At 46.5% G+C, this 20,982-nt stretch overlaps 1 protein-coding gene across 2 annotated transcripts in view; it reads left to right on the top strand.

Moving 5' to 3' along the window:
• Window positions 1–20,982, top strand: part of GRAMD1B (GRAM domain containing 1B) — an 81,251-nt gene that overhangs the window by 21,715 nt on the left and 38,554 nt on the right. For both annotated transcript variants that reach the window (XM_066639359.1, XM_066639361.1), the window contains exon 2: window positions 12,881–13,091. In XM_066639359.1, coding sequence (XP_066495456.1) covers window positions 12,881–13,091 — 211 coding nt within the window. The remainder of the gene's footprint in view (window positions 1–12,880; window positions 13,092–20,982) is intronic.

Genomic DNA, 20,982 nt, shown 5'->3' with positions numbered 1-20,982 from the left:
CCCCAAATCTTTAATAAATAAATAAATAAATAAAAACAGTATCATGAAATCCGGAAATTACCTTGGAAATCAAGGTATGGTTTTCTGCATGTACTCTGAATCAGCCTTGTCTACGAACCCTTAACGCACTTTGTTGCAAATATAAGAGTTGGAGCAACTTACACAGTGACTGTGTCTGTTGTAACTGTGTAGGTCTTAAAGTGTGTGTTTCCCCCCCCTCCCCCCCAGCAAACATTTAATGTGTGAAGGATGCAGAGGTGTCCTTAGGTTCTGGAAGTTATCCCAGCACATGTGTCCCTTGCAGGTTTGTCATGTAAAGTATAGCGCTGCTCTTACATACCCATCACAAAGATCTACAAGCACAGACTGGAGGCAGTGAGGCAGTGGGTGGTAGCCCCTCCAGCATTTAAAACCAACTTTGACCCTTGATACAAGCTTTCTTTGGAGAGAAGCTGGTCAGAGTAAGAACCACCAACCTCCACCTGGCGAAACTGTCAATGAGACCTTCTGGCATGTGACCCAGGGTGCCAAGTGGCAGCTTACAAAAGAGAGATCCTGCAGCTCTTCTGAGAGTCCTCCAGTGCCTGAATGAATGGGAAGAGTGTCGCCCTGTCGATCCCCCTGTTTTAACTCCTCGAGTCCCATAGGGATGGATCAAACTGGAGCCCCTGCCACGCTCCATTCAGGGCAGGCGTGAATAATTGAGGGCGCTGTGGACTGCACCAAAGAGTGGCATTATGTAAACGGGCAGCGAGCAGGCTGTGTGTGTGCGTGCCTGGGCTGTTGCCTGTGCGCGCGCCTGTATGTGTGCAAGAGAGCAGCATCTATGTGTGTGAGGGAGGGAGAGAAGGGGCAGTCAGGGAGACCTCAGTACAGGCACACAAAAGTCCTTAGAGGGAGGAGGAGGGTGGCTGTAGGAGAGAAGCGGCTATGGCTGGGAACCGGCAGTTCTGCTGTGCTGGAGGGAGAGGGGGCTCTCTTCTGGTTTAAGCCCCCCCTTCCTTTCTTGGGAAGAAGGGCTTCATGATGGTCCGGGAGGGGCTCGGCCCTTCCCCCTCCTCACTGGTCCATCCCCTCTCCCCCCACACCCCCACCCAACTGCATGAATGAATGAATGAACTCCCAGCTGCTCCACTCTATGCCACTGGTCTCTAATGGCTTCCAGGTTAGTGGTGCTGCCTGCCTCTCTCTGTGTCAGCCTCTCTGTCGGTCTCTCTGTGTGTGTGTCTCTCTCTCTGTGTGCTCATTCAAGAGGTGGCCCGCTTGCCATGCAGGGGGGAGGCTTTTGGGCATGGATGTCAGTGACTTTTTGTGCAGAGCAGGAGCTGCCCGAGACATACGTTTCCTGCTTGACAAATCCGGAGTCCATATTGGTGGTGGCGGCAGCTGCTTCTCTTCTCCATTGCAGGGGGGTGGGGGGGGGAGAGATGGAAGGTTGAGCATGGAAGCTGCCAGTGTGACATCATGTTGCAGGGATGCCTCATTTTCTTTTCCTTTGCTTGGGGTGATGGTGTTCCGTTTTCTCTTCTCCCCCCCCCCAGCTGCATCCACAACCTTCTCTTGCAGCAGAATGATGAAGCAGTGATTTTGAGTGCTTGTGTGAACAGAAGAGGTTTATGAAAGGGACTCTCTTTATCCCCCTGCCACGCTTTCTTTCCCACTTGTTGGGGAAGAAAAGCAACAGAATGCCCCTGTTGCTTTCAGCCTTTGAATAGAATAGGAAAAAGGGAGAGCCCAGGATGGAAGGTGGACACTTGGTAGAATTATCAGTGCGTCATGCGGTCACAGCTGAAGCTGCTGTGTGTGTTTGTGTACCCCCATGTGCTTCCTGGCTACCAGCTTCCCCTCCCCCATGCTTGTTTTTTTTTTCCTCTTTTCCATGGGTCTTTGGTGTGTGTGTGGTGGTGGTGGTGGTGACGACGACGACGACGATGATAAGTGACTGTGGGACCTTGGCACATCATCGCTTTGGTCTCTCCATGATCTGTGCTGCTGCAAAGTGGTGAAGATAATGAAGGAGCTGTCAAAGATGATTAAGGACCATGAGAAATACAGGCTGCGAAGGTGCGCCTGTGTGATGCTCCTCCTCCCCCCCCAGCGCAGCCCTTCCGTCCTTACCCATTTGCTGTCTGTTGTCCTCTTTGTAGCAGTGAGCACATGTTGGAAAGACGCTGCTGTACACACCCCTTTCTGCAGTTGTAACAGCACTGGGTTGCGGATTTATTTATAATAATAAATCTCTTCTCCAGGGCAGTGGAGCTCCTCCAGGGAATACAGCTCCACTCAGCCCTATGGGATGAAATTAGACCTTCGGTATTTCATGCTCAACCTTGGGATGTTGATTTTTTTTGTTTTTGTTTTCTATTAGTGAGAGATTCTCAGGATGTCAGTGCAGTCTAAGGAAGCCTCCTGCCTTGTCTGTCCCCTTCCCTATCAAATCCTTAAAAATGAAACATGGGACCATGTGCTGCCTGTCCTAAAGTGGGGGGCAGGTATTGGTTGAGCCCTCCCAGGCCCACCTCTGACCTTTGGACACCTTAAGGGGCTGGTTAGTTATCAGTCTTTTGAGGTTAAATGTTATTTTTCTGCGTGGGTAAGATCTAAACGACGCAAAGCAAAAGAAGAGACTCAGAGACTGAAGGGGAAGAGTAGAAACAGGACCGTTAAATGAAAGAAGTGTTAGGTGACCCCCGCAAATGGAGCGGAGGTGATCCCAGCTGCTCAGCCGCTGCAGATCGCAATGTCTTCGTTAGTCCATGAAAGTTGATCCCATCGAGTGGCAGATAGTGAGTGGGAGGTTGTCAGACATTTGCTGCATCTTCCTGTCTTGGGAAAGACAATCTCTCTCCTGGCCCCCGCTCCGTCACTGTCAGGAAGCAGTGCACCCTCCAGTTGCATTTGCCCCCCCCTTCAGTCAAAGGGGGACTTTCAGAGTTGGAAATGTCCTCAGAAACACCATCAGTATTGCATACTGCAAAGAGCAGGTAGAGCTTTTATTCTGTGGCTGCCTGAGCAAGCTGTTCCCATTCTGCAACCATGGAAAGTGTCAGCAAGCTGACTTATGAGCAGGTCTGTGAAGTATTGAACTGCTAGTTGGAGGCAATAAAATCAGGCTGATGTTGTATGTGATCTTCATAAGACAGACCCTCTCAAAATCAGTTCCAGGTTCCTCAAAGTGCAATCCTATGCATGCCCATTCAGAAGCAAGTTCTATTGTACAGTATTTGTTGGATCCACTCCTAGGAAAGCGTGCTTAGGATGTGGCCAAAGAGCTCTCAGCCATAGTCTCAAAGTACTGTGGAATTCCCTTCCTAGCAGATGCTTTTAAATTCTTTTGCCTTGGTCATGTCCTCAGATCTCCCGATGAAACCTGTTAAGTGTATGCACTTTCTATAGGTTTGCAATCCTGTGTTGATAGGAGCACAGGAAAGGAATTTAATCAAAAGTGCTGACTAATTTTACCAGGCAAGGCTTCTCTTTGCAAGCCCATTTTTTTTTGGAAAATGCAAGCTAGTTTCTGATTTTGCATAAGCTAGTTTCTGAATTGCATAATAGATAGTAGTGATGTCTGGTTGACAGAAAAATGCATACTGTTGGGTAGCACAGAATTCTTTGGCAGGAAGTAATATGACACTAGCAGAGATTACACTAACATATATTGCTGTACATGTTTTGTGTCATTCTTGGGGACTGATATGGCAATAAATTTTTATTTATTGCCTGTTACGCACATGCAACATACAGATATATCTCATTTCTGTATGTAACAGAACTTTTAGACCCGATCCCTCTTTGAGACCTGATCTCAGAGGAAGGGTGGAAAGTCTGAGGTCTTGGGCTTGGGCACTGCAGATATACACATGGGTTTTTGTTTTTTTCAAATAGGTATGATCTATTTCTTCTAAGAAGTCAGAGGAGGTTAGTAAACTTAAAAGGGGGTCTCTCCTGCTTCAAAGCCCACTGTACACAAGCACAGAGGACATGGGGGCCTTGTCAGTTGGAATTCATCCTCTGTCAGACTACCTCCAACTATCTATTGTGGGTTAGAAAACAAAATCAAACAGTTTCCCATTCCTTCAGCTAGGAATTGAAAGCCCAGGAAGATGCACTTGCAATGCTTGAGGTGGCTGGTCATTTTAAAATGGGTGTTGCAAAATAAGAATCCAACTCCAAATAGCTCCAGTGTGTACAGAGCGTAGCTAAAATTTGCTGCCTGTTTTCATAACTCACCCTTTGGACATGTTTCCTACCCCACTGGGAAAGCTTCCACCTCTATATCTTTAGTATTTGAGAGGAAATTTTCTCCTGCTGGATGCAAGAGGCAGCCTGCTTAGTCAGTCTGATCCTGTTGTGTTCCTGCCACTGTGTTCTGAGCAGTTGAGGTATTGCCATCCTGTTGATTACATAATCTCTTGTTGGAGTGAGGTGATGATAGCCATCCAAAGATAGGGTTAGGTGGTGTTGAAGCTGTATAGACTGATGCTTTTGAAAAAAAAAAATGTGCAATTTTCAACTTTACTTTTGAAAGTAAGTTTGTCCTCATGGCTACAGGGCTACAGGACTTACATGAGTAAGTCCTCATGACTACAGAGTGAGGGGATAGCAAATTTCAAAGTGGAAGAAATTAGTATTGTCCAGTTTTTCCAGGACTGGACTCAGACTTCTCAACATGCTGCAGCAACATTTTGTAAATAAAAATAGTGCACAAGAGCACGTAGGTGTTGCAGATTGAGGCCAGGGGCAAGTGCCCTCCCAGACAAGTTGCTCACCCCCTAGTTGGATCTTCTTTTGGTCTCCCAGGTGTGGGTCAGCATCTGCTATGATGATGCTTCTGTTCTGGCATGAATTGACAGCTGTCGGGAGTGGGGGTGGCTGGGAGAACATAGCACTTGGGTAGCAGGAGGCAAACACTGTCAACATCAAGGGTCCCATTTTGCAGGTTCTTGTTGCTCAGTGTTAGAAATCGCAGACCAAGAGGTGTGAGAATGTTTCTTGTTAGCCTTAATTGAGAGGTAGGAAATACAGGGATTGCGTGCAAAGTCTCTTGACTTTCCAAAGTTAGACTTTGCGCAGTCTCCATGGAATGTGTATGTGCTGCTCTGTGGTGACTGTTTGAGTGGAGCATCTCTGGGGATGCAAAGTGGAGTTCTAAGACGTGTATTCCTGGTTTGTTTGTGTTTTTTTTTGGGGGGGGAGCTTCCGCCTGCCTTTGTCTCTGTGCATCTGTCTATCTGGGCTTCTGAGGACCCATCTGGAACTCTTTTTTGCTAAGTGCCTCTCTGGCGCTGTTTCTTTCAGTCTGAGTTCAGCAATTAGATGTTCATTTCTTGGTATGGATTGGATGTAGCTCAGCAGTTTTCAACCAATGTATCCACAAGTGTGCCACAGGAGTTTGGGGGAGAATAATTCATTAGCAGGGCCATTAGGGGATATGAGCCGTCGCAAGCAGGCAGTGTGCCTTGTGAGTGTGCCGTGAGATTAAAAATAAAAGTTTGAAATTGCTGCTGTAGCATATAACACCGCTTCATTCACTGCAGTATCAGAGAGCGGGAGAGGTTTGTTCCTCTGGTTCCATATGGCTGCTGTCCTGCCCTGTGATGGGCTATGTGGGGTTATCCCATCCTTCAGAGCTAGGACCAAAATGTGCCAGATGGGTAACTTAAAAAATATTTAAAACAGTTTTGGAAGAATAGCTGATTTATGGGTTGAGCCCTCTTCAGGAAGGCATATGGGCTGTGGTTCATGTGTGAAAGGGGCAGCTCTTTCCTCATGTGTGCACATATATGAATGTGAAATACCTCACATTGATTTCATTTAGCTTCTCTTTTGGAGGGCCCTCAAGCTCCACTCTCTGGCTAAAAAAAGAAGCTTACCTAAGCACCTGTCCCGGATTCTGAGATCTAACTAGACCTTTCCCCCACACACTTCCACACACTATCTATTACACACACACACACACACACACACACACACACACACACACACACACGATTACAACACCTTTCAAATTTATTTTTATCTTGCCTTTCTTGAGAAATTCAAAGCAGTTTACAAGCCTGAATACATGTTAGCAGTAAAATTGATTACAGCAGTCTGGATGGTGAGGGAGGGAAAGGGGAGATAAAAGGAGACTTAGAGATGGCAGAGAAATTAAATGAGTTCTTTGCATCTGTCTTTACGGCAGAAGACCTCGGGCAGATACCGCTGCCCGAATGGCCCCTCCTGACCAAGGAATTAAGTCAGATAGAGGTTAAAAGAGAAGATGTTTCAGACCTCATTGATAAATTAAAGATCAATAAGTCACCGGGCCCTGATGGCATCCACCCAAGAGTTATTAAGGAATTGAAGAACGAAGTTGCTGATCTCTTGACTAAAATATGCAACTTGTCCCTCAAAACGGCCACAGTGCCAGAGGATTGGAGGACAGCAAATGTCATACCAATCTTTGAAAAGGGAAAGAGGGGGGACCTGGGAAACTATAGGCCGGTCAGCCTAACATCTATACCAGGTAAGATGGTGGAATGCCTCATCAAAGATAGATTCTCAAAACACATAGATGAACAGGCCTTGTTAAGGGAGAATTAGCATGGCTTCTGTAAGGGTTAGTCTTGCCTCACAAACCTTTCAGAATTCTTTGAAAAGGTCAACAGGCATGTGGATGCGGGAGAACCCGTGGACATTATATATCTGGACTTTCAGAAGGCGTTTGACACGGTCCCTCACCAAAGGCTACTGAAAAAACTCCACAGTCAGGGAATTAGAGGACAGGTCCTCTCGTGGATTGAGAACTGGTTGGAGGCCAGGAAGCAGAGAGTGGGTGTCAATGGGCAATTTTCACAATGGAGAGAGGTGAAAAGCGGTGTGCCCCAAGGATCTGTCCTGGGACCAGTGCTTTTCAACCTCTTCATAAATGGCCTGGAGACAGGGTTGAGCAGTGAAGTGGCTAAGTTTGCAGACGACACCAAAGTTTTCCGAGTGGTGAAGACCAGAAGTGATTGTGAGGAGCTCCAGAAGGATCTCTCCAAACTGGCAGAATGGGCAACAAAATGGCAGATGCGTTTCAATGTAAATAAGTGTAGAGTCATGCACATTGGGGCAAAAAAATCAAAACTTCACATATAGGCTAATGGGTTCTGAGCTGTCTGTGACAGATCAGGAGAGAGATCTTGGGGTGGTGGTGGACAGGTTGATGAAAGTGTTGACCCAATGTGCGGCGGCAGTGAAGAAGGCCAATCCTATGCTTGGGATCATTAGAAAAGGTACTGAGAACAAAATGGCTAATATTATAATGCTGTTGTACAAATCTATGGTAAGGCCACACCTGGAGTATTGTGTCCAGTTCTGGTTGCCACATCTCAAAAAGGATATAGTGGAAATGGGAAAGGTGCAGAAGAGAGCGACTAAGATGATTACTGGGCTGGGGCACCTTCCTTATGAGGAAAGGCTACAGCGTTAGGGCCTCTTCAGCCTAGAAAAGAGATGCCTAAGGGGGGACATGATTGAGACATACAAAATTATGCATGGGAAGGATAAAGTGGATAGAGAGATGCTCTTTACACTCTCACATAACACCAGAACCAGGGGACATCCACTAAAATTGAGTGTTGGGAGAGTTAGAACAGACAAAAGAAATTATTTCTTTACTCAGCGTGTGGTTGGTCTGTGGAACTCCTTGCCACAGGATGTGGTGACGGCATCTGGCCTGGGTGCCTTTAAAAGGGGATTGGATAAATGTCTGGAGGAGAATTCCATTACGGGTTACAAGCCATGTTGTGTATGTGCAACCTCCTGATTTTAGAAATGGGCTATGTCAGAATGCCAGATGCAAGGGAGGACACCAGGATGAGGTCTCTTGTTATCTGATGTGCTCCCTGGGGCATTTGGTGGGCCGCTGTGAGATACAGGAAGCTGGACTAGATGGGCCTATGGCCTGATCCAGTGGGGCTGTTCTTATGTTCTTAACTACAATTCCCGGGAAGCCTTGCAGGTCTCTTGTTATCTGGTGTGCTCCCTGGGGCATTTGGTGGGCCGCTGTGAGATACAGGAAGCTGGACTAGATGGGCCTATGGCCTGATCCAGTGGGGCTGTTCTTATGTTCTTAACTACAATTCCCGGGAAGCCTTGCAGGTCTCTTGTTATCTGGTGTGCTCCCTGGGGCATTTGGTGGGCCGCTGTGAGATACAGGAAGCTGGACTAGATGGGCCTATGGCCTGATCCAGTGGGGCTGTTCTTATGTTTCTTAAGCCAAGTAAAACCAAAAATACCAAAGAAAGCCAGCATCACTGTACATCCGGGATAGCACATTTAAAGAGACATGTAAGAAACTGCAGGAGAGAAGGGGCCTGGTGAACTTCCTGTGGGAGTTTCACGTCAGGCTATTGTGAAGAAGGCCCCCTTGTGCATCCGCACATGCGACATCTCAGGATGACGGGATGTGCAGGAGAGCCTCCTCGGAGAATTTCAGAGCATAGGTAGCTTCTTAGGAGAGGAGACAGATATTGAGTCTGGTCCTTGATGTTGCTTGCGCTGAGTGTCATCAGCTCTTCAGGGTTTCAAGCTCAGGTGTCTTTCTGAAACCAAACTGGAGGTCCTCCCAGGGACTGAACGTGGGAATTCGTACGAGCAACAGGAGCTCTGCCACAAAGACTTCTCTCAGAACCCTAATCATAACCTTCCCAACTGTGCCTGATTAATTGCATGCAATTATTTTGTGGCTGTGGTAGTACTATTTTCTTGAGACATGCAGAACATGTCCGTTTCCATCAGTGGTGTTTTCTGCGGTTCTGCTTTCTGGTATGAGATACCCACAGCCACTCTGTAGCATGTCTGTGTCAGCTGCAAAGTTTCCAAACTATTTGTATGCTCATGTTCCTAATAACATTGGATGAACCCTGCTGGATCACACTACCCTGTTTTCCTCAAAGGGCCACTAAGGTGCCTCTTGGAAGTCCTCAAGCTCTTCCCAGCTGTTGCTTCCCAGCATGTAGTATTCAGTGCAATACTGCCCTTGAACTTGCAGGTTCCAACAGACATCCAGATTGGTAGCCCTTGATAGACTTGCATGTGCTTGCTTCCCCTCCCTCCCCAAAGTTGCTTGTTTTTTCTCCTCCTTTTCGTACACCAATTTGTGCATCCCACTTATCTGTCCTGGCTAGTTGAGCGCTTAATTGTGCATGGAGCCTCATTAAAACTAGAGATGGTGGAATAGCTCTTCAGAGTCTGGAGAAGTTCCTTCACTGAAGAAGTAAAATTGATAAGGTGCTTTGAATCCACAGTCAATTTATCTTCTGTAGAGGATTCTTTGAACTGGTTCTGGAAATAAGGGGGAAAAGCTTCTCAGTTTTGCTGCTTCTTTTTGCAACATTTTTACACAAGTCTCTGAGTTGGGATGCAATCCTAAGCACACCTACCTGAGAATAAGCCTCATTGAACAAAATAGGACTTATTTCTGAGTAGACCTGGTTAGGATTGTGCCCTCGGTGTATAAAGTTCTACATCCAGGTGCCCATAGCCCACATTGGAGAGAGAGAGAAATTAAATCTGATGTCAAGGTTTGGGATGCTTGTCTCCATTGTCACAACTGCAATATCCATGTTGGGAATGGGACCTGATGGATTATGTTGGCATTCCTCCTTTTTTCTCACTCCGTATTCCAGGATCTCCTCTATGGAGAACTCGTGCAAGGAAAGCGCCCTACAGGTAGACCACAGCTGCGATACAAGGACATCTGCAAGAGGGATCTGAAGGCCTTGGGGATGGACCTCAACAAGTGGGAAACCCTGGCCTCTGAGCGGCCCGCTTGGAGGCAGGCTGTGCAGCATGGCCTTTCCCAGTTTGAAGAGACACTTGGCCAACAGTCTGAGGCTAAGAGGCAAAGAAGGAAGGCCCATAGCCAGGGAGACAGACCGGGGACACACTGCACTTGCTCCCGGTGTGGAAGGGATTGTCACTCCCGGATTGGCCTTTTCAGCCACACTAGACGCTGTGCCAGAACCACCTTTCAGAGCGCGATACCAGAGTCTTTCGAGACTGACGGTTGCCAATACTATTCCAGAGTAAATGCTGACTACTGAATACTAGAGCATATTCACCAAATGCCGTCTGGCAAAATGCCACAATTTGATATCAGATCTTTGCTAATATATATTCTCTCTGTCCTTATAGTATTGGGACTACCAGCCTGCAGATAATCAAAAGGGTGGTATTTAAATGTGCTCATTAAAGAATAGGGGCAATAAGCATACTGAAGTAAGGCATGTAAGAAGCTTTGCCCTGTAATCACCGTGCCTAGACATTTGCTGGGCTTTTTACAAAACCTTCCATCATCCTGGAGTTTGAAGTTGTTCTCTTTGGTACCCCTGGAGTTGTTGTGTCTGCAGCAGCTTCTCAAGACTGCTTGGAGTGGGAGGGGTCACCCGGGGTTCTGAGCAGACGCTGGCCGGGAAGTCTCATAAAGCATTATTATTATTTTCTTTTTTCTTTTTTCAAAGTGGGTCAAGCTGTTTTTGCCATTTCAAGCGTGGATTCCTGGTTCTTTTGCAAGCCCTGGTTACTATGGGAACTACAGAAGGCATTTGTCATGGCTGTTCTTGGGCCAGATTCAAAACTCTGGGATTGAACAGGAACAGCAAAGGTTTTGAGAGATGGTGGGGTGGGGGGAGCTGTTGAGAAGGGTGGCAGAAAAAATGGGGCATGGTCGCACATCCCCAAATGTGTGTGTGGCTCTTGCCCCTTCTGTTCTGGAGCAGAGAAGCTGGATTGACTTGAGGTTTGCATGTCATAAGCTTGCAGCTGAAGCTCTCCCTGTGAAGAGGAAGAGACAGTGGATCATTTGATGGGGATCGCAAACTTCTGGACTGCTTCTGGCTATCATGCCACAATAGCTAAAGATACTGCCTCTTCCAGCATCTCTTCCGGTTACTATGTTACATTAACATAGTAACTGGAATGCAAACAAGTACACAGGTGCTGAAGGGGAATATCGAAGGAGCCCCACTTATTTGCTTCATCCCCAAGTTCCTCACCTGGGATAGTCATGGTTGTGGCCTTGTTGAAATCAGGCATGCAAAAATCCAGAGGGCACTGAGAGAAGATGAGTGAGGAGAAGAAATAAGGATTGTTCCTTCTTCTCCATGTTTCAAACCACCTGTGATTATCCAGAGCATTCCTGGTAGTTCTGAGGTTGATTATAATTTATTTAAGTAAGCATTTTAATGCATATTGCTTTATTTTTTGCAACTGAATCATGAGCAGTATAAGAACTCCCCCACTATTCCACCATGACTTCACTAGCACCTGAAACACCTGACGGCTGCTACTGGATGGTCACTTTTCCCTGTTGTCACTCCTCCCACTTTGCAAGACATAATAAATAATGTGTTGATTTTAACATGCTATGCCACACACAGGCACATTTTACTGGAAGTGGGAATAGTTCTGTTAGCACAGCGGCAAAAGTTCCGGCGGCCCTGCAACAGACTGCTTGAGAAGAGTCCTGAAAGCCAGTATAGTTTGTAGGACCTGGGAGTTCTGGGGTTTAATTCATGCTCAGCCATGAAGGCCATGCTGTGTATGCTGCTCTTTCAACCACTCCCCCCCCCCCCCATGTTAGAGGATAAAATAGCTCAAGGGAACACTGTCATCTGAGTCTTGTTAGATAGTCCTCGTAATCTGAGTCTTTCTTGAAAGTTGGAAATCCAAGCCAGTAGAACCTGAAGAAGCTGCTTAGGGCTGGAGAAGTTGAAATAAATGCATGTGCAAAAAATGCTCCTTTTGTCTGTCACAAAGGGTGGGTTCACACATGCATGCATGCATGTCACTTGTGTGCTGGCAAGTAAGCATGTGAATTCAACCTGTCATAAAAGATGGCATTTGATTGCGTTTGTCTGGACAATGCTCAGACACATGCCGGTGGGATAATGCACTGATCTGCAGCAGTGATGTGCTCACACAAAAATTGATCCCCAACATACAACTGGCTTCAAAAGAGGTAAATGACTGCAAGATATCACAAAAATGAAAAGGCATCTATCAAGTGTAACCCTGACTGCAACACTGCAAGTTATTATCCTTCACTGTCGTTTGGATGCATAAACCAGAAGCATTCTTGCACAAGACTGGCTCTGACTGATTGCAGAGCAGTGCAAGCAGAACTTGTCTGTCTGTAGACTGCCACTGAGTCAAGTTGGGTTTTCAGCCCATAAATAGGATTAGATAAAAACAATTAAATACACGTTTGTGGGAAGCACTTTGACCTATTCTTTTTAAGCAGTGTTAAATTGCAGTGAATCCTGATAGATCTAAGCTGCAATCCTAATCACACTAACCTAAGCCCCACTGAACAAAATAGGACTTCTGAGCAGACCTGGTTAGGATTGTGCCCCTAGTCAAGGAAGATCAATTCAGGGCGCAATCCTAACTCACTTTCCAGTACCAACATAAGAGCAATGAAGCTCCGAGGTAAGGGAACAAGCATTTCTTTACTTTGAGGAGCACTAACTACAGGATGTCAAGGCCTACAGGATGTACAGGAGTAAAGGCCTAACTACAGGATGCAGCACATGTACCATTGCCACGAATATGCCAGTGCTGGAAAGTTGGTTAGGATTTGGGCCTCAGTCAGTCTGCAGGGATGCTTTTTTGCCAAACTCAACAGCTACAACCTGCTACTTCTCACCCCCTGTTCCTTTTCTTCCTTGGACTTCCTGTTTTAGGTCATTAAGCACTTTGGGAGTCATGTCAAGCACTTTGGTCCTTGCTGGTCTCTTTGCCCCATTTTTGTAGTTCCCCAGGTGGCGGCTCTTAGGCGCCATGCTGTAGCTGTCTTCTGCCACGTTCCTTTGACGGCTCTTGACTCCGCACTCTCTTTCTCTCCCTTCAGCACTGCCAGTAACTCGAACCGCAGCACTCCCGCTTGCTCCCCTATCCTGCGCAAACGCTCCCGGTCTCCAACGCCACAGGATCCTCAAGGAGACACCATGGTGGAGAAAGGCTCAGACCATTCTTCAGACAAATCCCCTTCCACGCCAGAGCAAGGTGTGCAGCGTAGCTGTTCCTCTCAGTCAGGTCGTAGTGGGGCCAAGAATTCCAAGGTGAGTCCAGTTGCTCCTGGTTTCATAGCGCTCTCTCTCTCTCTCTCTCATGGAAAGATAGACTACCTCGCCAGTTCTGTCCTTCCTTGTCCTCTACTCTTCCTGACACACTCTGAAAGCCACTATAACCTCACTTTGTTCTCTGCTTCTAACTGTTGGTTGGTGCTTGACCTGGGGAGGTCTAACAATCTGCTTGCCTACCCATGATTACTTATCAGTCAAGGAATACACCAGTCCTGCCACACACACACATGCATGCTAGATGTTGGTGACCTTGGCCAACCAGCAATTGTTTCCTTTTTTAGCTACCCAAATCTCCTTTCCCCAGCAACTCTAGGAATCCTTTTGCTTCTTAACTAGGTTGCATACAGGTGTGCTGAACAACTAATTAGATGGAGGAAGATGTGGATTTTACTCAAGGCAAGGTTGGCCAGTGGTTGGCAACCTTCAGTCTCAAAAGACTATGGTATAAGCCTATAGCACCCGGTATTCCCAGGTGGTCTCCCATCCAAGTACTAAACAGGCCTGACCCTGCTTAGCTTCCGAGATCAGGTGAGATCAGGCATGGAAAGACTATGGTATAAGCCTACAGCATCCGGTATTCCCAGGCGGTCTCCCATCCAAGTACTAACCAGGCCTGACCCTGCTTAGCTTCCGAGATCAGATGAGATCAGGCATGTGCAATGCCCTGTGTGAAAGAAGGCTGAGCCTAGAATCCCCTGCAGATTTGACCAAGAAGTCGTTTTGGAAAAGGGTCCCTTAAAGGTAGTGTTAGTGTCTGTGGAGTTGTGATTTTCAACAGCATGTTTCCACCCAGAGGCCATGCAGAGTTAAGGCTATACTGTTGTTCTGTAGTCCCTTTTTGGCACTGTGGTAGCATGGCTGGCAGCTGGTTCTCTTGGGCCCATGCAGCACACCCAGCCTGCTGCTGTAGATTGCGTGTGCAATGCTGAAGACAGATCTTCGGTTGAGAAGGGTGGAGGAATTTATTAGGCTATATTGGAGGATGATTATTGTTCCGAAGAGGGAATTCATTGTGAGCAGCATGTGTGAGGAGAATTGGGATGTATCACATGGTTCCAGCAGCGGAGGGTTTTGGTGGTAGTGGTGTTGCTTACATTTTAATTATTTCTGCCTCTTTCTTGATTTAGTGAGCGGGGGCCTTATAAAATCTAGATCTGTGTGTGCCATGAATGAGCAGAGCAGGATATTACATCAGGTGGTTGTAGCTTCCTGCTGGAACAATGCCTGACGGAATTTAATTTGCAGTGATGAAGTGTTCAGCAGAGAACGAGACAGCTGCTGCTTGTTCCAGTGTCAGGCTGCCAGCAGGTTGTTGGCAGCCAAATTATTGTCCTTTCCCCCAAAGCACACCAAAGCACACCTTGCTCTGTGTCTTGGCACGCTCCTAGAGTTCAGTGGATTCCCTGAGTCACAACAATTCACAGTTCTTTAGGGTGAAGCAGAAAGGCATTTTGGCTGTGGAATTTGGGTCCACCACTGCTTTGCTGTGCTTGATCCCTAGGTGGGAATTTGGGGTCAAATCCAGTAGATGGTGCAGCATTCCATGTGCTCAAGACCATTCTGAACAACAAAAGGGAGGGAGATAAATATTTCCTGTTCTGTTTCAGTTTTCTTCTCCTGAACTGTGAGTTTAATTTTGTCTTCTTCCTTTGCTGCATGCTTTTTTCTGTATTTTCTTTTCTTTCCTTCTCTTAGTCACGCAAGCACCTCTCCAAAGTAAGCCTTCTTTTTACTCTTCAAACCATCTCACCCTAGACTTGATCTTTGGTTCTTGGAAACCTTTCCTGTGCTCTTGTGTCTTTCTTCCCCCTCCAAGAAGACATTCTTGCAGAGTTTCTGTGGGAATGTTGGTGACCGCACCCACCTGCCCAGTTGCTTTTGAGTTGTGTAGCTGGTTTTTCCCTGGTGATGGATTAACACTCTTTTGCATAGGTCTATGTAACCCTTCCAGTTGTTGACTCTGCTCTGTACCCTTATGATGCCCACTGGTTGCGAACAGTAGAGTACAGGCTCCATTCTGTAACCAACTTGACATCTATCAAGTTGTGTTGGCTAACACAGGCCAACACACATTTTGCTTCCTTAAACATTACACCAATTTCTGGGTTTATTTGGGGTGCCGATTCCAAAAATGTCATCCGTTTTGCCCTATCACGTCTAGTTTTGGAGACACGGCATAGCCTCTTTAGTGAATGGTTCAAGCAGCTTCCTCATGAGGAAGCCTACACCATGGCTTCCTCGTGAGGAAGCTGCTTGAACCATTCACTAATGAGGCTGTACTATATCTCCAAAACTAGACATGATAGGGCAAAACGGATGCCATTTTTTGAATCGGCACCCCAAATTCCTATCAAACCACCATAAAGTTTGGGAAAAACTTTTCTGACCCTCAGTTTTGTAGGCCTATGTTATCAGATTGAGGGCCCAATCCTGTCTAACTTTCTAGTGCCGGTGCAGCCGCAGTGCAGCTCTAGGAAAGGGAACAAACATTCCCTTAACTGGTGGAGGTCTCCATGGCTGCCCCCCTGCCAACGGATGCAGCACATTGGCATGGCTGCACCAGTGCTGGAAAGTTGGATAGGATTTGACTTTGAGATGTTGAAACTGAGGAACCCATTCTAGTCTTCCAGCTATTTTTCAGTTGTTCGTATGCTCACCCAAACAACATTGATTCTTTTTTTTTTTTACATGGTATGGAAAAACAGGTGTGAGTGCTTTCCTTCATCATGCACATAAAGTAACATGCAATGTGACTTTGCAGTTCACACACAGGTTTGTTTCATGTTCTCTTCCCTTCCACCTTTTCTGAGTAGAAAGAACTGTGTGAAAGGGGCCTGTGTTGTGTGTCCAAAGGCAATGCATTGCATTATCGTACGCACGTAACAGAGGTTGGGCATGCTCAGTTTTCCACCACAAGCAAGTTAAATTGCATGTATTTCTTCTCGTGTTACTTTCAGCACATTTAAATGACCCTGGAAACCCCCTCATGAGGCTTGTCTAAAGATATATGCAAGGATGGAAAACTCTAATGACATGGTACCTGTCTCTGAGTAGAGCTGTAAGTTGTACAAAACTCAGAAGTGTCTTCAGAAGCTGCACATTCTGCAGCCATGTTGTTGCATTGACATTGCACATTCATATACATGAACAACAGTTTCCTTTGAAAGAAATGAGGGGTGCTGTTTCAGCAAAAGGGAAGATACAACTGTAAGGCTATACAATGCTCTACCTGTGGGACTACTTAGGAGTCAGAAATAATCCCCAGATGATTCAGTGCTATTGAGACACTCTCTTCTTCATAGCATGCACAGAGCAAGAGGGTGGCAGATTGGAAGCAGAGTTGGAGGGCTTACAAATAAGTGTTATGGTTAGGCCAACAAAACTTACAACATTAGAAGAGCCAAAATAAGTAAAATTCCTTGAAGGGAGTCATACTAAATTGTAAAGATAAGAATAAGAAGAATAAGAAGTAAAATTCCTTGAAGGGAGTCATACTAAATTGTGAAGATATTGATGTATGTTAATATTACGTTTGCTCTGACAAATTCCCTGCTGAATTCCCCAAATTGCTTTGGAAAGTTAATAAGCCATTCTCCAGTTTCCTGAACTCATCCCCATGTCCCAATTTCTTCTTAATTTTCCAGACTTTCATGGTCTGCCATAAAAACCTTGGTGGTTGGCTGCCATCATGATTTGTGGGCGTAACTTTGAAGTTGCAGGCTGCTCCCTAAAGGAGGATTGGAAAAGAACAGATGGAAACTAGTGGTAGGAACAGCTAGTGGTCCTATAAGGGTTGGGGGTGGTGGTGTGCATTTGCAAACGGTGGGAGGGTTTTGGTTCAGTCAGAATAGCATCCTCATGAACATTGTAGGGGGAGGGAGGATCCCACTATACTTACAAAAAGATCTGTGGATGCAGAGCATCTCATCAGAATATTGTTTAGAAAGCACACAGGAGGTCATGACTTGAGACATTGCTGTTTCAAGAGTTGCAAAAAAGAGAGCAACCTGCAGTGTTTAAAAAAAAAAAACTCTTTAAAATCAGAATTCTGGCTCATGCAATGAAAGTGATCAGCAGGGGATTCTGGGTAGACAGAAGAAAGTACCACTTCATACAGCGCAAAATTGATTTGTGGCGTTTGCTGCCACAGAATGCTGTGGTGTTACTTAGATGTCATGAAGAGGTCTGTTGCTGACTCTTGGTTGTGGTAGCTACGTGGAGTCTTCGTGGTCACAAGCAGTGTATCTTGGACTACCAATTGCCTAGGGAAGGCAACAACAAGAGAAGGGTTTTGCCCTTCCTGTCCCTGTTTGTGGAGTTTCCAAAACATTTGGCTGGACTGATGGCCTTTTTGACCTTATCCAGCAGGGCTCTTCTTATGAACAGACACATGGAAGAGGGAATGTCTAGCGCCTGGCTGGTGTTTGGTTTCACCTATCATCTGCAATGCTAGAAGTAGGGAACAAAGAGAAATCCCTCCCCCCCTTGATCCTCTGCAGACCCTTTAGGTTGAGGTTTGGCAGCAAAGAACAGCTCAGGCAAGCTAAGGACATGACTGAACCTGCTGGGGTGACCACACATCCCTTTTCCTTTTGGAACCAGGCAGCCCTGTTCAGATTTGGTTTCATGCTGGGGAAGAGTAGGTGTCTCTTGTTCTGAAGGAGGCTCCTGTACCTCTGTTGGTCATGCAATGGAGAAAGCAGGCATGGGTTAGTCACTTTCCTGCTAACTTTCCATGATCCCTACTGATTTGCGAGGCAGAGCCCTCCCTGCCTCTGCGAGTTTTTTTTAGTCCTGCTTTGGGCCAGAAATCTGAAATGGATTCAAACTGTGGAGAAGTGTCTGATGCCTCTTTCTTCCGCTCCCCCCCCCCAAGACACTTTGCAATTCTTCTGCCACTTTTCTTTCTGCCTGTGCAGCCCAGTAATATTTCGCTTTCTCCCATATAAAAGCTTACGCTCAGTGAGATGAAACAACTTGAAGCCCATGAGTTTTGACACTTCCGGTGCTGGCTTGCCCACTTTATATTTTTCCCTCTTTTTGTATGTTGTCATGGTTCGGTTTTGCCACTAGGTGGAGCCCCCTCCCTGGCTATGGTTTGCAAAGACAAGTCATCCAGTTAAAAGAGACATCCTTTGCTTTTCTCACAAGGCAGGGTACTTGGTTTTCTTTATGGTACTTATGGTGCTTTGAGAAATGACTACAAGAAAGGTCTCTCTTGAGGGAGGGAGGAGTTCCATCCCAGTAGATCAGGGTGGTTCCAGACCCTGCTTGTGGGTAGTAAAGCCTGTTTTGGCAGCCTTTCAGAACCCTGCTGCACCCACCACCTCCTCCTGCTTCAGCAGCTTTTTAATCTTCCTGCCACATCTCCTAATCTTGGAAAAGAAGCCAGAATGGCATGGCAGGGAGATTGAAAAGCCCCGATGCAGTCATCACTGCGCCTGCCTTTTCCTCCACCTGCTTCTCCTGCTGCCACTTCCTTGAAGTGATTTCAGTGGCTCAGAACCCTAAAGTAATTGGCGGTGACATAATCACTTCACCACCAATTACTTCTGCATTTGTTCTGGGGTGGTGGTGGCACCAGGGTGTTGCAACTCCCTTAGCGTAAAAGTTGGGCTGTCGTGCAGTAGATGGCTTCTGGTATCCAATCATGCACCCTGGACAGCAGATAGCATCATCCTCTGGCCCTGCAAATCTCTGGCATGCAGAGATACACGTGCTTCGCCCAGGACACCAGCTGTTGCTTTACATAAACATAAGAACATAAGAACAGCCCCACTGGATCAGGCCATAGGCCCATCTAGTCCAGCTTCCTGTATCTCACAGCAGCCCACCAAATGCCCCAGGGAGCACACCAGATAACAAGAGACCTCATCCTGGTGCCCTCCCCTACATCTGGCATTCTGACTTAACCCATTTCTAAAATCAGGAGGTTGCGCATACACATCATGGCTTGTACCCCATAATGGATTTTTCCTCCAGAAACTCGTCCAATCCCCTTTTAAAGGCATCTAGGCTAGACGCCAGCACCACATCCTGTGGCAAGGAGTTCCACAGACCGACCACGCGCTGAGTAAAGAAATATTTTCTTTTGTCTGTCCTAACCCGCCCAACACTCAATTTTAGTGGATGTCCCCTGGTTCTGGTATTATGTGAGAGTGTAAAGAGCATCTCCCTATCCACTCTGTCCATTCCCTGCATAATTTTGTATGTCTCAATCATGTCCCCCCTCAAGCGTCTCTTTTCTAGGCTGAAGAGGCCCAAACGCCGTAGCCTTTCCTCATAAGGAAGGTGCCCCAGCCCCGTAATCATCTTAGTCGCTCTCTTTTGCACCTTTTCCATTTCCACTATGTCTTTCTTGAGATGCGGCGACCAGAACTGGACACAATACTCCAGGTGTGGCCTTACCATCGATTTGTACAATGGCATTATAATACTAACCGTTTTGTTCTCAATACCCTTCCTAATGATCCCAAGCATAGAATTGGCCTTCTTCACTGCCGCCGCACATTGGGTCGACACTTTCATCGACCTGTCCACCACCACCCCAAGATCTCTCTCCTGATCTGTCACAGACAGCTCAGAACCCATCAGCCTATATCTAAAGTTTTGATTTTTTGCCCCAATGTGCATGACTTTACACTTACTGACATTGAAGCGCATCTGCCATTTTGCTGCCCATTCTGCCAGTCTGGAGAGATCCTTCTGGAGCTCCTCACAATCACTTCTGGTCTTTACCACTCGGAAAAGTTTGGTGTCGTCTGCAAACTTAGCCACTTCACTGCTCAACCCTGTCTCCAGGTCATTTATGAAGAGGTTGAAAAGCACCGGTCCCAGGTGCTTTACTGTCAGAGCATAGGGAAATGTTTGCCCTTAAGAAAGTGGTGTTCGTGTGACTTAAAGATCTTTCTTCCTCTCCGGTAGAGAATCTAATTGATGTTGCAGGATAGTAGAGAGTGGTGGTTGTTTGTTGGCAGAGTAGGGGAAGGGAGCATGCAAAATATTGTGTGGAGAGTGGTTCTAAGCGGAATGCTCCGGAACAGAATGTAGCACCCTTGTGTTGCATCCGAAGCCAATGTCATCCCATCTAAATTCTGGGCCAGCTCAGCCCACCCCACTTCCACATTGCCGTGGATGCCCATCCTGTCACCTCTGTGCTTTTTAAATTATATAGCTCATTTGAGGCACCATGATGTTCACTGGGATGTCAGCAAAGGCTAAGAGCAGTAGGAGAGGATTTAGTGTGGTCTTCAAGCCGCTTGTCAAGAAACAGGGTCCCCCAAAGAAAATGCAGTTATTTTTATAAAGATATTTCTGGGCACTTTTCTCTTCCAGGGACCCACAAGGGTTCAGGGCATCAAAAGCATCACAAAATGAACCAAATTTAAAACTGAAAACAACCAGCTCTCACTCCCCAAATCAAAGGGGCAGCATCAAAGCCTAACTTAACATTCTTAAGGAAGGCTGCAAAAGTGGGGGCCTTACTCTTCTCTACAAATATGTTCATCCTTCCCTGGCCTTTACAGGATGGGTTGCTGTAGAGCAGCGGCCATTCAAGATCTTGTGCATCTGTGCAAGACTTGTAATTGGGTTCATTAGTCTCAGTTAATTTAGTACAGTCTAATTGCTCCACAGTAAAGCCCCAAGTATGTGCACCTTGTTGGTCGTGTACTGTCAACACACTCAGCAGTTGGCTATTAATCTTAACAGTTGCCATCAAGAGCCATTAGTTTCATATTTTGAAGTTGGGCATGAGAACCAGCTTTGTTCACCTGCTAAGAACACAGGCTGCCCAGGCCCTGTTCATCTACGGCGAACAGTATTTACTGTAGCCAAACCAACTCTGCACTGCCTTGTCTCGTTCTTC

Source organism: Tiliqua scincoides, chromosome 11, assembly GCF_035046505.1.
Source record: "Tiliqua scincoides isolate rTilSci1 chromosome 11, rTilSci1.hap2, whole genome shotgun sequence".
NCBI classification, from domain to species: Eukaryota; Metazoa; Chordata; class Lepidosauria; order Squamata; family Scincidae; genus Tiliqua; species Tiliqua scincoides.
This window is presented reverse-complemented; position numbering and strand designations above follow the sequence as displayed.